Below are 21,078 nucleotides of genomic sequence, written 5' to 3'. Positions count from 1 at the left end.
GCACCTTATAAAAACTTGTGATAATCAGCTCATCTCATTTTGCCTGTCAGTGGCTTTGGGGAAGTGTTTTCTTGTGCAATGCCTTGCACCCTGCCCTTTTCCCTCTCCTCTCTCTCTATCTCTCTCCCTCTCCCTCTCTCTCTCTCTCTCTCTCTCTGATCAGGGTTCCCTCCCCTCTGCAGTAGCAGCAGTACTTTTCTTGCCCAAATCGTGTCTCCACATCTCCTACCTTACATGATGTGGCCTCTTTTCTCCCCTTTTTGTGCAATTTGTTCACTCAGTCCTCAGAACAATTTCCTGGGTATTCAGAATAATTTGATATTTATCTAGCTGTGTTCAAAAAATGAGGCAACCATGGGTCCTCCTACTATTCCAGCACCTTAACCCCAGAAAGACACCTGTATTTTCTTCTTTGGACATTTGTTTAATAAGTTTTTTTTACCATTCCTAAGTCACAGTGATTTTCTTCTGTTTTTATAATATAAAATCATTATATAGTTTTATCTTTAATATTACTGTCTTAGTACACTTGGGGTTCACTCTTTTATGTGGTGTTAGGGATACAGCTGTATTTTCTGCATATAGTGATCCATATTTCCCAACATTACTTTTTAAAATATTTTTATTTATTTAATTTACATCCAAGTTAGTTAGCTTATAGTGCAACAATGATTTCAGGGGTGGACTCTTTAATGCCCCTTACCCATTTAGCCCATCCCCCCTCCAACAACCCCTCCAGCAATCCTCTGTTTGTTCTCCATATTTAAGAGTCTCTTATGAACTCTTAAAAACTGAAAACAAACTGAGGGTTGATGGGGGGTGGGAGGGAGAGGAGGGTAGGTGATGGGCATTGAAGAGGGCATCTTTTGGGATGAGCACTGCATGTTGTATGGAAACCAATTTGACAATAAATTTCATATATTAAAAAAAAGAAAAAGAAAAAGAAATAAGTGTTTAAAAAATTTTTTAAAAAGTCTCTTATGGTTTGTCCCCCATCCTATTTTTATATTACTTTTGCTTCCCTTCCCTTGTGTTCATCTGTTCTGTGTGTTTAAGTCCTCATATGAGTGAAATCACATGTTATTTGTCTTTCTCTGACTGACTAATTTCTCTTAGCATAATACCCTCTAGTTCCACCCACATAGTTGCAAATGGCAAGATTTCATTCTTTTTGATTGCCGAGTAATACTCCATTGTATGTATATACCACATCTTCTTTATCCATTTATCCATCAGTGGACATTTGGGCTCTTTCCATACTTTGGCTATTGTTGATAGTGCTGCTATAAACATGGGGGTGCATGTGCCCCTTCGAAACAGCATACCTGTATCCCTTGGATAAATACCTAGTAGTGCTATTGCTGGGTCATAGGGTAGTTCTATTTTCAATTTTTTGAAGATCCTCCATACTGTTTTCCAGAGTGGCTGCACCAGTTTGCATTCCTACCAGCAGTGCAAAAAAGATCCTCTTTCTCCGCATCCTTGCCAACAACTGTTGTTGTCTGAGTTGTTAATGTTAGCCACTTTGACCGATGTGAGGTGGTACCTCATTGTGGTTTTGATTTGTATTTCCCTGATGATGAGTGATATTGAGCATCTTATCATGTGTCAGTTGGCCATCTGGATGTCTTCTTTGGAGAAGTGTCTATTCATGTCTTTTGCCCATTTCTTCACTAGATTATTTGTTTTTTTGGGTGTTGAGTTTGATAAATTCTTTATAGATTTTGGATACTAACCCTTTATCTGATATGTCATTTGCAAATATCTTCTCCCATTCTGTTGGTTGCCTTTTAGTTTTGCTGATTGTTTCCTTCACTGTGCAGAAGTTTTTTATCTTGATGATGTCTGAAGCAGCTACCTAAATGGTAAATATTCTTACATTGTTTTCCAGCCCACTTCAGCAATTTAGTGTTTGACAGGCCATCTTCAATTTATCTACTTCAACATTTTTTCCATTTCCTTGACCAAAAAAAAAAGTTATAGCTACACTATAAAAGACATTATTTCATAGGATACAAAATTCATTTAACTCTATACTATCTAATGGATTAAGTGTATATGTCTCTATATAATATTGGTGAAAAGACTGAGTTACCAGATTATAAAAAGTTATCATTTTATTCTTACATTAGCTATTAGAATACAGAACTCACCAGATTTGGGGTATGTGACTATGAAGACATCATCTTCTCTGATTTCAAAATCATTTAATGTTTCTAGAAAGCCTATATCAAGTCCTGGGCGGAGAAAATAATATCCTTTAAATTTGAATAAAAATGAGTCTATGTCTTCCATATTTCAGTTGCCTGCTAAGACAGAAAAAAATATTTGAAAGAAATTTAGTAAAATTTTATGTTATCTTCCCTTCTGTATCTTCAGTTGTTGGTCATATACTAAGAGAAGAAATTGATTTCTTGTTTTCTCCACAAACACTGATAACCAGCAGGCTCTCAAAGCTACTAGCCTGGATTTGAGATGTGTGGAGTTTGGTCCAATGCCAGGAGCCAGTTGTTCATGGGATGGGTCTTAATTTTATGTGTGTGTGCTCCATTTTTGTAACCACAGGAAAAATAATTAAAAACTAATTATATAATTGCAAAAAAAATGCTCTTAATCAGAAATCATACATAATATATATGTATATCTATATAAACAGTAAAAACGAATATACAAACTTGACTTGAATAGGCTTTAGAAACATTTGTCTCTTGCCACTCCATATACAGCTGGGTTTTTCATCCCTGGAACTGAAGTACAATATTTTAGCTTTTAGCATGTTTATAGAAGTTTTCCTTATATACTTTCTGGGTATGAGTTATCTATTCATAAGGTTTTTGGTAACTTGTAATTTAAACTTTTTTTATTTCCTAACTTGCAACTTGTTTAGAATAATTGAGAAGGTACAAGTATGAGCTAACAGACATGAATGTATTCCAGGATGCCTGATAAATTGCGTGTGAGCAGTTAAATTGTCAATAATGACCATGTGAACAACGGCACAAAGTGTGAAAGAAAACATTCAAATTATGGATCATATGTAGATAGTGCAAATTAAACTTTGTGACTCATCATTGACGGATATATTTTGCCTTTCATAATTATCAGTCAGTAGCCTTATGAGAAAATCTTATTTTGATACTTATGAACTCTGAGGTTTTAGTTGACTTGGGGGTACTTCCAGATGACTCTGAAGTGTACTTTTTTTCTATTTCCCATAATAGTTGGTCATTGGAAGGCTGACAAAAGAAGAACTTCAGACTCACACAATTCAAAAGCAATTCCAGGAAGCCTGGGCCAAGAGTCATTAAAGGAAAAAGGGAAATAAGTGATTGTTTAGAAATATATTTTTATAGTCACACTGTTACTGGAAAAACTGGGATTGATAGTGTCTATTTACAAAGGAGACTTATGAAAGCTGAAAATTAGTTGCAATCATCAACATAAATTCACATCTAAGGAAGGAAGTCGGGGACCAGACAGGCAAGGATGGAGGAACAGAGAGGAGATAAGTTATTCTGTCACTAGAGTTATTTAAGGCATCTCTTCTTTGCCCTCTTGTGTTCAAAGAAACAACCCAATTTATACCTCCATACCCATTGGTTCTAATATTAACCCCCAGTGTTAAGAAGCAGTGGCTCCCTAAGAGTAGCCAATTCCATATCTTGGGACCAAAACTAGAACTATGAGCCTGTAACATCTTGATCATTTCATAAAGTAAACATAATTATATCATCATATATTCTGCTTATATTAGATCCTAGTATAATTACTATCATGGCAAATTATATCTTTCTTTTAGTATATGTTCCTAAATCTCTAAATAAATATTTAAAATAATATAGTGGTTCAGTTTATTGAAAGTCTAAGCAAAGAGTTGCAGTATATTTTTGTTTCATACATAAGAACTGATAGCTTACATACAATTAGCCTAGTGTTTAGAACATTGCCAAATATCTGAAACTGCATAAATAGTACAGTTCAGGGGCACCTGGGTGGCTCAGTCAGCTAAGCATCCAACTTCAGCCCAGGTCATGATCTCATAGTTCGTGGGTCCGAGCCCCGCGTTGGGCTCTGGGTTGACAGCTCAGAGCCTGGAGCCTGCTTCAGATTCTGTGTCTCCATCTCTCTCTGCCCCTCCCCCACTCATGCTCTCTCTCTCTCTCTCTCTCTCTCTCTCTCTCTCTCAAAAATAAATAAACATTAGAAATTTTTTTTTGATTTGTACAGTTCAGACAGGAGAAAGGAAGCATACTATGTCACCTCTAAAAGTACCAATTTTGCATATGAATTTTTTTTAGCTGAAGGCAATTAAGAATGAGCAGACACAGAATCTTTTTTATATTTTCCTTAAGTTCTTAAAAGAATCTAGATGAGGGTGCCTTTATCATGAAGAGAGCTACTCCCACATATAACTTTTTATTTCTGAAAAACTCCAACCACAAGGCAGGACAAACATCTGTTAACCAAAAGTGAGCTCTTCTCAACTTCCTGTGAATTGTCTTCCCCCTTTTTGAATTCCCTACTCTTTTACCCCATCCTTCTTAGGATGGTATATAAGCCTCAATTGTCATATTGTTTTGGACTCTGTATGCCTTTGCGGGGCTCCCATACATGTATAATTAAATTTGTCTCCTGTTAATCTGTTTTATGTCATTTTATTTATTAGACCATCCAAAGAACCTAGAATGGAGAAAGGAAAAGATTTTCACTCTCAGTAAAGAATAAACTCACTATACTAGTTCTTCGAAATGAAGAGTTAACTTCTGAAATAAAAGCTAGTGGGAGGAATAATTCTGTTGCTGCTGATGGAGAAGGACACAGATAAAGACTAAATTTTCCAGGAGGAGATTTAAGGATTCAACAGTTAGCAAAGCCCCTATAATCAGGAACTCATTGAGAGGGAGGGATTAGGCTGATATTGAGCAGTAGATTATCCAATAATCTAGTGAAAATCATCGATACGTTTCCCACAAGTAATGGATGGTAAATGGTTCAAGCAGCTGGGTGCTATTCAGACCTATTGGGCAGGGATCAAAGTCTCTGCTTTTGAATTATACCAGAAAATATGGATGTATTTATTTGTTGTCCCACTCATGATTCTCTAATTCCCATAGATAAGGAGTATAATTATTAAGTTGTTTCTACATCAATGGCACTACTATTGGTGTCTTAAGTCTTTGTGTTGTTTCTTATCAAACAGAAATGAGAATATGTGTATGTGAACAACTGAGAAGTTGAGAGGAGAAATCCATATCTACAAGGAGTAAATACAAAGCTTTGAAGGATTAAGCACTTTCCCCAATTCTTTTTTTTTTTTAATTTTTTATTTTTTAAATATTTATTTTTGGGAAAGAGACAGAGTGTGAGTGGGGGAGGAGCAGAGAGAGAGGGAGACAGAATCTGAAGCAGGCTCCAGGTTCTGAGCTGTCAGCACAGAGGCCAGTGCGGGGCTCAAACTCATGAACCACGAGATCATGATCTGAGCTGAAGTCGGGAGCTTAACCGACTGAGCCACCTACGTGCCCCACGCTTTCTCCAATTCTACTATATGCTTGACACAAGTGTAATACTCATGATAAGCACCAATCACCATTTATCTGCCATTATCCCCCTCAGTTTAGTCACTGTTGGCAAGGACTTCACAGCATTGTATCAGGGGGAATGATGGGTCCTGGGGTTCACTCTTCAAGTACAATTTTGTGACCTGTTTTTCATGGGCTCCGCACTCTGTCCAGTAAGTTTGTGGTTTAAACAGAATAGACATAAAGGATAAACATTCTAATTCATAAGAATTCACTCTAGTAAATCACTATATAAATAAATAAATAAAAAATAAATAAAACAATACAAAAAAGCAGAACAACCACTTCTTGAACAAGATCAAAATCCAGAGAATGTATTATCAAAAAATTTCCATTTTCCACAAAAAGTACCATGTTCCAAAAAATACGAAAGTGTAACAAATATTCAGTAAAAAAAAAGAGCAATTAATAAAAACTGTCTCTGAATGGACCCACATGCTGGATTAGCAAAGAAAACAGCTATAAAAAAATACATTCATTTGTGAGTCACTAGATCTAAACTACAAATTTGACCTGACAGATAAAAAAAGAATCATGGAACATGAGGACAGATCAATAGAGAAAAGAATGAAATGAACAGAAAAACAAAGAATGAAGAAAACTGAACATAGCCTCAGGGAACTGTAGAATATATCAAGCATAGCAACATATGTAACAGAAGGAGAGAAAAAGAGGAGAAAAAAATCTTCGGAGTAATTGTGGCCAAGAACTTCTCAAGTTTGATGAAAAATAGTAATTTACACATCCATGAAGCTCAACTAATAAGTAAGATAAACATGAATAGGTCTAAACTACGCATATCACAGTTAAACATTGAAACATAAATTTTAGGATTGTTTATTTCTGTGACACATGTTTTTGCTATTTTGATGAATATTACGTTGAAAATGTAGCTGCCTGTGGGTAGTATGGACCTTTAATGAAATTAATTCTTATCCAGAAACACAAGATGTCTTTCCATTTGTTTATGTCTTCTTTGATTTCTTTCAGCAAAGTCTTGTACTTTTCATTGTACAGGTCTTTTATTTCCCTGGTTAAATTTACTAAGATTTTATTGTTTTTGATACTACTATGAATGAGATATTTTTCCTTATTTCTTTATTTTTCAAATGTTTTATTTTTACTGTAAAGGAATTAAACTGATTTCTGTATATTGATTTTGTATCCTGTAACTTTACTGATTGTTGATTAGTCTCAACACTTTTATGATTGATTCTTTAGGATGTTCTCTTTATAAAATCCTATCTTCTGTAAAGAGTGACTATTTAACTTCTGCTTTTATGACTTGGATGCCTTTTATTTCTACATCTTGACTAATGACTCTAGTTAAGACTTCTAGTACCACAGGAAAGGTGAGAGTGAGCATCTGTGTGTTGCTTTTGATCTTACAGGAAACAGACTGAGATTTGCATGCAGACCAGGAAGTGCCTTCAGGGATAACACATGATGGAGTGAAGGCAAGTATTCTGGGCAGAGGGAGAAGTTGAACTGGAGTGCATTAGCTTTGGGTAGTATGGATATTTAATGAAATTAATTCTTCGAATCCACAAACATGAGCTGTCTTTCTGATTGCTTATGTCTTTGATTTCTTTCAGCAAAGTCTTGTAGTTTTCACTGTAAAGGTCTTTCGCTTCCCTAGTGAAAGTTACTAAGATTTTTTGTTTGTTTTTGATGCCTAGTATGAATGAAATAGGAAGGATAGCAGGAAGATGGCGGCGTAGGAGGACGCTGGGCTCACCGCGCGTCCTGCTGATCACTTAGATTCCACCTACACCTGCCTAAATAACCCAGAAAACCACCAGAAGACTAGCAGAATGGAGTCTCTGGAGCCAAGCGCAGACGAGAGGCCCATGGAAGAGGGTAGGAAGGGCGGAGAGGCTGTGCGCGCTGCACGGACTGGTGGGAGGGAGCCGGGGCTGAGGAGCAGCCTGCTGGCCAAGCAGAGCCGCCGAGTCTGGCTTGCAAAAGCAGAGGGGACGGATGGAGTGTGTTCCGACAGCAAGCAGGACTTAGCATCTGGGAGGTCATAAGTTAACAGCTGTGCTCGGAAAGTGGGAGGGCTGGAGGACAAAGGGAGGGAGAGTTGCTGAGCCCCTGGACGACAGATCTCAGTTTGGCGGGGAACAAAGGCGCTCGCCAGCGCCATCTCCCTCGCCCATCCCCCAGCCAAAATCCCAAAGGGAACCAGTTCCTGCCAGGGAAATTGCTCACTCCTCGCAAACACCCAACTCTGTGCTCCTGCGGAGCCAAACCTCCAGCAGCGGATCTGACTCCCTCGCTGCCACAGGGCCCCTCCTGAAGTGGATCACCTAAGGAGAAGTGAGCTAAGCCTGCCCCTCCTGCCCCCGTGCACCTTGCCTACCCACCCCAGTAGATCCCCAGCACCACAAGCCTGGCAGTGTGCAAGTAGCCCAGACGGGACACGCCACCCCACAGGGAATCCCGCCCCTAGGAGAGGGGAAGAGAAGGCACACACCAGTCTGACTGTGGCCCCAGCAGTGGGCTGGGGGCAGACATCCGGTCGGACTGCGGCTCCGCCCACTAACTCCAGTTATACACCACAGCACAGGGGAAGTGCCCTGCAGGTCCTCACCACTCCAGGGACTATCCAAAATGACCAAACAGAAGAATTCTCCTCAGAAGAATCTCCAGGAAATAACAACAGCTAAAGAACTGATCAAAAAGGATTTAAACAATATAACAGAAAGTGAATTTAGAATAATAGTCATAGGAGTTGGAAGAGCCGGAGGGAAGATGGCGGCGTAGTAGGACGCTGGGCTCACCGCGCGTCCTGCTGATCACTTAGATTCCACCTACACCTGCCTAAATAACCCAGAAAACCACCAGAAGACTAGCAGAACGGAGTCTCCGGAGCCAAACGGAGATAGAGGCCCACGGAAGAGGGTAGGAAGGGCGGTGAGGCGTTGCGCGCTCCACGGACTGGCGGGAGGGAGCCGGGGCGGAGGGGCGGCTTGCCGGTCAAGCAAAGCCCCCAAGTCTGGCTGGCAAAAGCGGAGGGGCCTGACGGACTCTGTTCCGACAGCAAGAGCGACTTAGCGTCTGGGAGGTCATAAGTTAACAGCTCTGCTCAGAAAGCGGGAAGGCTGGAGGACAAAGGGAGGGAGAGCTGCTGAACCCCCGGACAACAGAGCTCAGTTTGGTGGGGAACAAAGGCGCTCGCCAGCGCCATCTCCCCCGCCCATCCCCCAGCCAAAATCCCAAAGGGAACCAGTTCCTGCCAGGGAACTTGCTCACTCCACGCAAACACCCAACTCTGTGCTCCTGCGGAGCCAAACCTCCAGCAGGGGATCTGACTCCCTCGCTGGCACAGGGCCCCTCCTGAAGTGGATCACCTAAGGAGAAGCGAGCTAAGCCTGCTCCTCCTGCCCCCGTGCACCTTGCCTACCCACCCCAGCTAATACACCAGATCCCCAGCACCCCAAGCCTGGCAGTGTGCAAGTAGCCCAGACGGGCCACGCCACCCCACAGGGAATCCCGCCCCTAGGAGAGGGGAAGAGAAGGCACACACCAGTCTGACTGTGGCCCCAGCGGTGGGCTGGGGGCAGACATCAGGTCTGACTGCGGCCCCGCCCACCATCTCCAGTTATACACCACAGCACAGGGGAAGTGCCCTGCAGGTCCTCACCACTCCAGGGACTATCCAAAATGACCAAACGGAAGAATTCCCCTCAGAAGAATCTCCAGGAAATAACAACAGCTAATGAACTGATCAAAAAGGATTTAAATAATATAACAGAAAGTGAATTTAGAATAATAGTCATAAAATTAATCACTGGGCTTGAAAACAGTGTAGAGGACAGCAGAGAATCTCTTGCTACAGAGATCAAGGGACTAAGGAACAGTCACGAGGAGCTGAAAAGCGCTTTAAACGAAATGCAAGGAGGGCGGAAGATGGCGGCGTAGGAGGACGCCGGGCTCACAGCGCGTCCTGCCGATTACTTAGACTCCACCTACACCTGCCTAAAGAACCCAGAAAACCGCCAGAGGATTAGCAGAAGGGAGTCTCCGGAGTCAAGCGCAGACCAGAGGCCCACGGAAGAGGGTAGGAAGGGCGGCGAGGCGGTGCGCGCTCCACGGACTGGCGGGAGGGAGCCGGGGCGGAGGGGCGGCTCGCCGGCCAAGCAGAGCCCCCGAGTCTGGCTGGCAAAAGCGGAGGGGCCGGACAGACTGTGTTCCGACAGCAAGCGCGACTTAGCGTCTGGGAGGTCATAAGTTAACAGCTCTGCTCGGAAAGCGGGAAGGCTGGAGGACAAAGGGAGGGAGAGCTGCTGAGCCCCCGGACGGCAGAGCTCAGCTTGGCGGGGAACAAAGGCGCCAGCGCCATCTCCCCCGCCCATCCCCCAGCCAAAATCCCAAAGGGAACCAGTTCCTGCCAGGGAACTTGCTCACTCCCCGCAAACACCCAACTCTGTGCTTCTGCGGAGCCAAACCTCCGGCAGCGGATCTGACTCCCTCCCGCTGCCACAGGGCTCCTCCTGAAGTGGATCACCTAAGGAGAAGCGAGCTAAGCCTGCCCCTCCAGCCCCCGTGCACCTTGCCTACCCACCCCAGCTAATACGCCAGATCCCCAGCAACACAAGCCTGGCAGTGTGCAAGTAGCCCAGACGGGACACGCCACCCCACAGGGAATCCCGCCCCTAGGAGAGGGGAAGAGAAGGCACACACCAGTCTGACTGTGGCCCCAGCAGTGGGCTGGGGGCAGACATCGGGTCGGACTGCGGCCCCGCCCACTAACTCCAGTTATACACCACAGCACAGGGGAAGTGCCCTGCAGGTCCTCACTATGCCAGGGACTCTCCAAAATGACCAAACGGAAGAATTCCCCTCAGAAGAATCTCCAGGAAATAACAACAGCTAATGAACTGATCAAAAAGGATTTAAATAATATAACAGAAAGTGAATTTAGAATAATAGTCATAAAATTAATCGCTGGGCTTGAAAACAGTATACAGGACAGCAGAGAATCTCTTCCCACAAAGATCGAGGGACTAAGGAACAGTCACGAGGAGCTGAAAAACGCTTTAAACGAAATGCAAAACAAAATGGAAACCACGATGGCTCGGCTTGAAGAGGCAGAGGAGAGAATAGGTGAACTAGAAGATAAAGTTATGGAGAAAGAGGAAGCTGAAAGAAAGAGAGATAAAATCCAGGAGTATGAGGGGAAAATTAGAGAACTAAGTGATACACTAAAAAAAAATAATATACGCATAATTGGTATCCCAGAGGAGGAAGAGAGAGGGAAAGGTGCTGAAGGGGTACTTGAACAAATTATAGCTGAGAACTTCCCTGAACTGGGGAAGGAAAAAGGCATTGAAATCCAAGAGGCACAGAGAACTCCCTTCAGACGTAACTTGAATCGATCTTCTGCACGACATATCATAGTGAAACTGGCAAAATACAAGGATAAAGAGAAAATGCTGAAAGCAGCAAGGGATAAACGTGCCCTCACATATAAAGGGAGACCTATAAGACTCGTGACTGATCTCTCCTTTGAAACTTGGCAGGCCAGAAAGGCTTGGCACGATATCTACAGTGTGCTAAACAGAAAAAATATGCAGCCGAGAATCCTTTATCCAGCAAGTCTGTCATTTAGAATAGAAGGAGAGATAAAGGTCTTCCCAAACAAACAAAAACTGAAGGAATTTGTCACCACGAAACCAGCCCTACAAGAGATCCTAAGGGGGATCCTGTGAGACAAAGTACCAGAGACATCACTACAAGCATAAAACATACAGACATCACAATGACTCTAAACCCATATCTTTCTATAATAACACTGAATGTAAATGGATTAAATGCGCCAACTAAAAGACATAGGGTATCAGAATGGATAAAAAAACAAGACCCATCTATTTGCTGTCTACAAGAGACTCATTTTAGATCTGAGGACACCTTTAGATTGAGAGTGAGGGGATGGAGAACTATCTATCATGCTCCTGGAAGCCAAAAGAAAGCTGGAGTAGCCATACTTATATCAGACAAACTAGACTTTAAATTAAAGGCTGTAACAAGAGATGAAGAAGGGCATTATATAATAATCACAGGGTCTATCCACCAGGAAGAGCTAACTATTATAAATGTCTATGCGCCAAATACCCGAGCCCCCAGATATATAAAACAATTACTCATAAACATAAGCAACCTTATTGATAAGAATGTGGTCATTGCAGGGGACTTTAACACCCCACTTACAGAAATGGATAGATCATCTAGACACACAGTCAATAAAGAAACAAGGGCCCTGAATGATACATTGGATTAGATGGACTTGACAGATATATTTAGAACTCTGCATCCCAAAGCAACAGAATATACTTTCTTCTCGAGTGCACATGGAACATTCTCCAACATAGATCACATACTGGGTCACAAAACAGCCCTTCATAAGTTCACAAGAATTGAAATTATACCATGCATACTTTCAGACCACAATGCTATGAAGCTTGAAATCAACCACAGGAAAAAGTCTGGAAAACCTCCAAAAGCATGGAGGTTAAAGAACACCCTACTAACGAATGAGTGGGTCAACCAGGCAATTAGAGAAGAAATTAAAAAATATATGGAAACAAACGAAAATGAAAATACAACAATCCAAACGCTTTGGGACGCAGCGAAGGCAGTCCTGAGAGGAAAATACATTGCAATCCAGGCCTATCTCAAGAAACAAGAAAAATCCCAAATGCAAAATCTTACAGCACACCTAAAGGAAATAGAAGCAGAACAGCAAAGGCAGCCTAAACCCAGCAGAAGAAGAGAAATCATAAAGATCAGAGCAGAAATAAACAATATAGAATCTAAAAAAACTGTAGAGCAGATCAACGAAAACAAGAGTTGGTTTTTTGAAAAAATTAACAAAATTGACAAACCTCTAGCCAGGCTTCTCAAAAAGAAAAGGGAGATGACCCAAATAGATAAAATCATGAATGAAAATGGAATTATTACAACCAATCCCTCAGAGATACAAACAATTATCAGGGAATACTATGAAAAATTATATGCCAACAAATTGGACAACCTGGAAGAAATGGACAAATTCCTTAACACCCACACGCTTCCAAACCTCAATCAGGAGGAAATAGAAAGCTTGAACAGACCCATAACCAACGAAGAAATTGAATCGGTTTTCAAAACTCTCCCAACAAATAAGAGTCCAGGACCAGATGGCTTCCCAGGGGAGTTCTACCAGACGTTTAAAGCAGAGATAATACCTATCCTTCTCAAGCTATTCCAAGAAATAGAAAGGGAAGGAAAACTTCCAGACTCATTCTATGAAGCCAGTATTATTTTGATTCCTAAACCAGACAGAGACCCAGTAAAAAAAGAGAACTACAGGCCAATATCCCTGATGAATATGGATGCAAAAATTCTCAATAAGATACTAGCAAATCGAATTCAATGGCATATAAAAAGAATTATTCACCATGATCAAGTGGGATTCATTCCTGGGATGCAGGGCTGGTTCAACATTCCCGAATCAATCAACGTGATACATCACATTAATAAAAGAAAAGATAAGAACCATATGATCCTGTCAATCGATGCAGAAAAGGCCTTTGACAAAATCCAGCACCCTTTCTTAATAAAAACCCTTGAGAAAGTCGGGATAGAAGGAACATACTTAAAGATCATAAAAGCCATTTATGAAAAGCCCACAGCTAACATCATCCTCAACGGGGAAAAACTGAGAGCTTTTTCCCTGAGATCAGGAACACGACAGGGATGCCCACTCTCACCGCTGTTGTTTAACATAGTGCTGGAAGTTCTAGCATCAGCAATCAGACAACAAAAGGAAATCAAAGGCATCCAAATTGGCAAAGATGAAGTCAAGCTTTCGCTTTTTGCAGATGACATGATATTATACATGGAAAATCCGATAGACTCCACCAAAAGTCTGCTAGAACTGATACATGAATTCAGCAAAGTTGCAGGATACAAAATCAATGTACAGAAATCAGTTGCATTCTTATACACTAACAATGAAGCAACAGAAAGACAAATAAAGAAACTGATCCCATTCACAATTGCACCAAGAAGCATAAAATACCTAGGAATAAATCTAACCAAAGATTTAAAAGATCTGTATGCTGAAAACTATAGAAAGCTTATGAAGATAATTGAAGAAGATTTAAAGAAATGGAAAGACATTCCCTGCCCATGGATTGGAAGAATAAATATTGTCAAAATGTCAATACTACCCAAAGCTATCTACACATTCAATGCAATCCCAATCAAAATTGCACAGCATTCTTCTCGAAACTAGAACAAGCAATCCTAAAATTCATATGGAACCACAAAAGGCCCAGAATAGCCAAAGTAATTTTGAAGAAGAAGACCAAAGCAGGAGGCATCACAATCCCAGACTTTAGCCTCTACTACAAAGCTGTAATCATCAAGACAGCATGGTATTGGCACAAAAACAGACACATAGACCAATGGAATAGAATAGAAACCCCAGAACTAGACCCACAAACGTATGGCCAACTAATCTTTGGCAAAGCAGGAAAGAATATCCAATGGAAAAAAGACAGTCTCTTTAACAAATGGTGCTGGGAGAACTGGACAGCAACATGCAGAAGGTTGAAACTAGACCACTTTCTCACACCATTCCCAAAAATAAACTCAAAATGGATAAAGGACCTGAATGTGAGACAGGAAACCATCAAAACCTTAGAGGAGAAAGCAGGAAAAGACCTCTCTGACCTCAGCCGTAGCAATCTCTTACTCGACACATCCCCAAAGGCAAGGGAATTAAAAGCAAAAGTGAATTACTGGGACCTTATGAAGATAAAAAGCTTCTGCACAGCAAAGGAAACAACCAACAAAACTAAAAGGCAACCAACGGAATGGGAAAAGATATTTGCAAATGACACATCGGACAAAGGGCTAGTATCCAAAATCTATAAAGAGCTCATCAAACTCCACACCCGAAAAACAAATAACCCAGTGAAGAAATGGGCAGAAAACATGAATAGACACTTCTCTAAAGAAGACATCCGGATGGCCAACAGGCACATGAAAAGATGTTCAACGTCGCTTCTTATCAGGGAAATACAAATCAAAACCACACTCAGATATCACCTCACGCCAGTCAGAGTGGCCAAAATGAACAAATCAGGAGACTATAGATGCTGGAGAGGATGTGGAGAAATGGGAACCCTCTTGCACTGTTGGTGGGAATGCAAATTGGTGCAGCCGCTCCGGAAAGCAGTGTAGAGGTTCCTCAGAAAATTAAAAATAGACCTACCCTATGACCCAGCAATAGCACTGCTAGGAATTTATCCAAGGGATACAGGAGTACTGATGCATAGGGGCACTTGTACCCCAATGTTTATAGCAGCACTCTCAACAATAGCCAAATTATGGAAAGAGCCTAAATGTCCATCAACTGATGAATGGATAAAGAAATTGTGGTTTATATACACAATGGAATACTACGTGGCAATGAGAAAAAATGAAATATGGCCTTTTGTAGCAATGTGGATGGAACTGGAGAGTGTGATGCTAAGTGAAATAAGCCATACAGAGAAAGACAGATACCATATGGTTTCACTCTTATGTGGATCCTGAGAAACGTAACAGAAACCCATGGGGGAGGGGAAGGAAAAAAAAAAAAAGAGGTTAGAGTGGGAGAGAGCCAAAGCATAAGAGACTGTTAAAAACTGAGAACAAACTGAGGGTTGATGGGGGGTGGGAGGGAGGGCAGGGTGGGTGATGGGTATTGAGGAGGGCACCTTTTGGGATGAGCATTGGGTGTTGTATGGAAACCAATTTGACAGTAAATTTCATATATTTAAAAAAAAAGAAAAGAATAAATAAATAAATAAATAAACATTTAAAAAATGGCTTAAAAGAAGAAAAAAGGAAAAAATATTTAAAATATATTTTGGCAGTCAACTCTTAGTGGAATACGTAGAATTGTTAGCCTCTCTTTACAAAGGAAATTTTGAAAGGTAAAAATTGGTTGGAATCATCAACATGAATTCACAGACAAGGAAGAAAGTTGGGGTCCAGACAGTGAAGGGTGGAGGAAGAGACAGGAGATGAGTTCTTCTGTCACAAGAGTTATTTAAGGAGTATCTTCGGTACTATCCTCAGTGTTCAAGAGGAAAAACCTAATTTACACCTTGATACCACATTGGGCTGTAATATTAACTTGCATATAAAGAAGTGGCTCGTTAGTACAACCAGTTCCAAGTCTTAAAAAAGTAAAAACAAGCCTGTAACATTATGATCTTCTAATAAAGTAAACAAGATCATGTTGCTATCAGAAGAGGTACTCAGGGTTTAAAGAGATCAAAATGAGGACTACTAGTGACCAAAGGGTGACATTTGGAATATCAAAGAGCAAACATTGATTGCAATCAATCAGAACAAGTAAACATGTTTTGTACAAGCATGACTTCATCATGATGCTATTAAAATGTAACCAGAAATATGATGTGAGGTGCAACAAATTTTTAAATGCCTAACAGAATTTTTGTGATTCCCACATGAAAATTTAATCAACAACCAGGTAGTTAAGTATCAACTGTTAGTAAAGATAGGGAGGTCAGTTTAGAATACATTTAAAAATACATATGCCGGGGTTGCCTGGGTGGCTGGGCCGGTTAAGCATGGGACTCTAGATTTCAGCTCAGATCATGTTCTCACTGTTCATGAGATCCGGTGTCAAGCTGGGCTGTAAACTGACAGTGTGAGTTGGGATTCTCTCTCTCCCTGTCTCTATCTGCCCCATCCACTGCTCATGCTCTCTCTGTCTAAATATAAATAAGTCAACTTTAAAAAATAAGAAATAAAAATACGTATTTGGTTCTTAAGTTTAGATGGAGGAATGATCATTGCTAATAAAAATGTGGAAAATACAGAATGACTTCTAATGGTGAGATAAAAAGTTATGAAAGACTTGTATGAAAGATACAGGAATGTTGGGGAGTGAATGTTGGTTCCTTATCATCTTTTCACAAAGGTAGAAAAAACCAGTATCTTCTATTTTGTGTTCCTGGGGAGAAATATTGTAAAAAATGCATCTGGGTTGGAGATTCATCATGGTCTTGCTGCCCAGCGGCTCCCCTGAATCAAATGGCATACATGTTCCTTGGTGTAGACAAATGGGTAGAGAAGGCTTCAGGGGGGATGCATATGCCCTGATCTGAGCCCTACCTGACTGCACATTGGATGGGAAGCAACCGTGGCACGTGACATATGTAACATTACCCAGTGTAGAATGTTGAAGCTATTACACAACAGGTGTGCAATTAGAATGAAGGTGATACACACTCAGTCGAAGTTGACTGAAACATCTGTCAGCGTCTAATTCTTGATATGCAGGAGTACCAGGAAATACACTGCAAATAAGGGAATTTGCCTTTCTGACCAGGTGGCCAAGGAGAAAGGACTCTCATATCTAAAGGAAGTGACATTGCAATTACAATCCCTTGGGAAATGGGGCGGAGGATGTGTATATACTTTAAAGTGGGGAAAATACATCAAAATAATCTTGTGGCCAAAAGATTTCGCTTACAAGGGAGACCAGGGAAGAAGGAGATGTGATGAAGAAGAGTCTCCGGCTGCTGGATCTTCTGTGGAGATGTGTGAACATAATAATAACAGGACACGCTTTCTCCTCTAATTTTGCTGTGTTACCAGGAAATAAAGTAACAAAACAAGAAGACAAAAAGGGACATACCATCAATGGTCTCTTTCTAGGGAAGTAAAGTGTTTAGACCTTATGGAAAAATTTAGTGTGATCAGAAAAACTGGTACAAGGGAACCCAAACTGAACTAATCTGTCATTCAGATATTACAATACTATAAATTCTAAGCTTTTACATTCCTCTTATATTAGAACCTAGTATAAACACTAGAGTCAGGATTCATTATGTGTCATTATGTTCTTAAACCTCTAAATAAATATTTTGGAACCATATAATGGCTAAGTTGATTGACAATCATAGAAAGAGAGACACAGAATATTTTTGTTGCATGTATATGAGCTGATATCTTTATATATCTAGCGTAGTGTTTAGAAAAATCACCAAAACCTGAGACTGCATAATGAATACAGTTCAGAGACGTGAAGGGGAGCAGAGTATATCACCCCTAAATGTATGGCTCTAGCAGGTAGTTGTTTTGAGCAGGAAGTAACACAGACATAGGAAACTCAGAAAGCTTTTTATCTTTTCCTTAACAGCTTAAAACAATTTTCATAGGGAGTCTGTACCAGGAAGAACGTTATTACCAGAGATATATTTTTATGTCAGTAAGACTCAACTGCATGGCAGGACACACATCTGTTTACCCAGTATGTGTTCCTCACATGTTCCTGTGAATTGTCTTCCTCCTCTTTGAATTCCTAACCCTTGTATCCCTTCTCTTTAGGGGTATACAAGCCTCAATTGTATTCCCCTTGCAGGACTGTCTCTGACTTTACCTGTCTTATGGTGCTGCCATACACAGGTAATTAAACTTGTTTTTCACCTATTAATCTGTTTTATGCCAATTTAATTACCATATCAGCCAAAGAACCTAGAAAGAGAATCCAAAAAATGTCCACCCCCAATCAAGATTGAAACCACTCACCAAAAGGAGTTCGTTAAAAAGAAGAGTTAACTTCTGGTATCAATGTCAGTGAGAAGAATAATTGTTGCTGCTGGATGGAGAGAGAAACAGTTCAAAGGTAAGTTTCCATGAAGAGATCCAATGATTCACCAATTAGCAGAGTTGCAATAATCAGTAACTCACTCAGAATCAGTAACTGACCAGTATATCATACAACAAACTGGTGATAAGCCCTGAGGTTTTTACCACAAAAAATGGGTGTTAGATTCTAAAGAGTTACAGTGCTACTCAGTGCTGCTGAGTAGAGTTCAACGTCTACAGTAACATCAGAAAACAAAGATGAATTTGCTTGCTGCCCTACTCATGATACTCTTAAGGCTATAGATCACTAACACAATGGCCTCAGTTGCTTCTACTTCATTAGTACTACTCTTGGGGTCTTTAAATATTGCCGTTGTTTCTTAAGAAATGGTATTGAGAATAGGTTTAGTGTGAACAGTTGAGAAGTGGAGGGAAGAAATCCACATCTGTATGTAGTTAATAGATTTACTTTGCAACATTAGACACTTTCCCAAATTCTACCATCATATGCTTGACACAAATCTGATACATATCCAAATATCATTCAACACTTCCTGTTATTATTCTCCTGAAATAGGCCACCATTTGCAAACTTTTCATACCACTATATCACAGGGAGAGAGCGAGGTCCTGGGGTTGGCTCTTCAGAATCAGTTTTGTGTTCTCTTTTTCAGGGGTTCACACTCTATCCAGTCAGTTTGTGGTTAAATAGAATGGCCATAAAGGATAAATATCTAAGTTCTATTCAAATTCCCTCTATATATACTTGTGTTATTGGTCTTAAATGCTGCTACTCTTCTATTGTTAATGCTTCCTCAATAACAGAAATGATTGCTGGAAGTTCCATAATATCTTAGAGTCTAAACTCTCATTTATCACCAGATGATGTATGGAAGTGTTGAATTATTATATTGTACACCTGAAACTAATATAGCACTATATGTTATCTAACTGGAATTAAAATAAAAACTTAAAAAAATAAGTAAAAATTTAAAAGATAAATAAATCAACTCTCATTCATTTTGTGGTTCCAGTATGGTGGCATTAAACACTTTAAACCCATATTTAAAGCATTTAAAACACTGGACCAAAAAAAAGCCTCAAAACTAGCTGAGGATACCAAAGAGTAAGCAAATCAGGCATTTTGTGTAGGGGAGACAAAAGTTGAGGAAGTGGTCAGGAAGAGAGGGGATAAATTTTTATGTTTTTTGTTTGCTTTTGTTTTTGCCCCATTTGTCCCCGGAGACGGCCACAATTGCAGAACAGTAATGTTGGCTAAAAGTGCAGTAGATTTTTCATTTCCAGATGGCACTAATAAGCGCAGCTTAATTTACTCAGTTAGGTTGAAAGAGGGCTGTAGTGTTGTTTCATGATCAAAAGAAGTATTTAAATGTAACATAATGCATACTCACTTGAACAGACAGTCTGAGGAATACACACTGTGCTTGACAAAAGGGACTACATTTAAAAAAATGGTAATAATATATGTGTATCGTATGATAATACAGAATAAAATTCATATCAATATCACTCCTCCCTTTCACAACCCTTTCAGATAAGTAGGGAATGTACTTCTTTTCCCTTGTTTTTCATCATAAAATATATGGAACAATTTAAATAAAAGAAATTCCTCTTGATGTGAGGAAGCTGAAGGGATTCCATAAAGAAAGGTGCCATCATGAAGAAGGATCCATACATGCTTCTAGAATGGTATGCCATCACTGGATCTGGATCCCTGGGTTTAGCCTCACAGCTAGGCTCCTTTATAAAGACATGCAGGGGAACAATTTGGCTCCATTAGAATGGGATGACAGCTGCCACCAAGCCTTCAAAGAAATCAAAGAAAAATTAAGTACTGCTCTTGTTCTAGAACTTTGTTTTTTCCAAGTTTTTATATAAATTCCAGTTGGTTCACATACAGTGTATGTGAGTTTCACATGTAAAATTTAGTGTTTCATCAGTCACATACAACACCCTGTGCTCTCACTACTAGTGCACCCTTTAAGACCCATCACCCATTTAACACTTTCCCTTGCACACCTCCCCTCCAGTAAACATCAGTTTGTTCTCTATACTTAAAAGTCTGTGTCCCAGTTGGCCTCTCTCTTTTCATCCCTCTATTTTCATCTATTTTGTTTCTTAAATTCTACATATGTAGGGCACTTGGGTGGTTCAGTCAGTTAGGTGCCCAACTCTTTGTTTTCAGCTCAGATCATGATCTCACTGTTTGTGAGTTCAAGCCCCATGTCTGGCTCTGCACTGAGAGTGCAGAAAAATAACTAAACACAAAAAATTAAGCTCTAAATATGTGTGAAATCATTTGGTATTTGTCTTTCTCTGATTGGCTTATGTGGCTTAGCATTATGCTCTTTAGCTGTATTTACATGGTTGCAAATGGCAAAATTTCATTCGTTATTATGGCTGAGTAGCATTCTATTGTATGTCTATACATACATTCTTTATCCATTCATCAGTCAATGGACAATTGGACTATTTTCATAGATGGTTATTGTTGATAATGCTGCTATAAATAGCAGGGTGCATTTGTCCCTTCCAATCAGTACTTTTGTCTCCTTTGCATAAATACCTAGTAGTGTGATAGATCTATCATAGGGTAGTACTATTTTTAACTTTCTCCTGAACCTCCGCACTGATTTCCACAGTGGCTTTGCCACTTTTCATTCCAACCAACAGTGGAAAAGGGTTTCCCTCTCTCCTCATCCTCACAACATGTGTTGATTCCTGTGTTGTTATTTTTAGCCATTCTGACTGATGTGAGGTGACACGTCATTGTAGTTTTGATCTGCATTACCCTGATGATGAGTGATGTTGAACA

At 40.3% G+C, this 21,078-nt stretch overlaps 1 protein-coding gene across 1 annotated transcript in view; it reads right to left on the bottom strand.

The window, feature by feature from the left end:
• Positions 1-18,322, bottom strand: part of LOC122219145 (amine sulfotransferase-like) — a 40,353-nt gene extending 22,031 nt beyond the window's left edge. Inside the window, exons 1-2 of the mRNA XM_042937382.1 lie at positions 18,183-18,322; positions 2,154-2,306 (exon numbers count right to left, since the gene is read on the bottom strand). Of these exons, the coding sequence (XP_042793316.1) occupies positions 2,154-2,295 (142 nt within the window). The 5' untranslated portion in view covers positions 2,296-2,306; positions 18,183-18,322. The remainder of the gene's footprint in view (positions 1-2,153; positions 2,307-18,182) is intronic.
• Positions 18,323-21,078: the final 2,756 nt, after the last annotated feature.

Source organism: Panthera leo, chromosome B2 (genome assembly GCF_018350215.1).
Source record: "Panthera leo isolate Ple1 chromosome B2, P.leo_Ple1_pat1.1, whole genome shotgun sequence".
Taxonomy (NCBI): domain Eukaryota; kingdom Metazoa; phylum Chordata; class Mammalia; order Carnivora; family Felidae; genus Panthera; species Panthera leo.
Note: the sequence above shows the minus strand (reverse complement) of the source record. Positions and strands in the feature narration are given on the sequence as shown.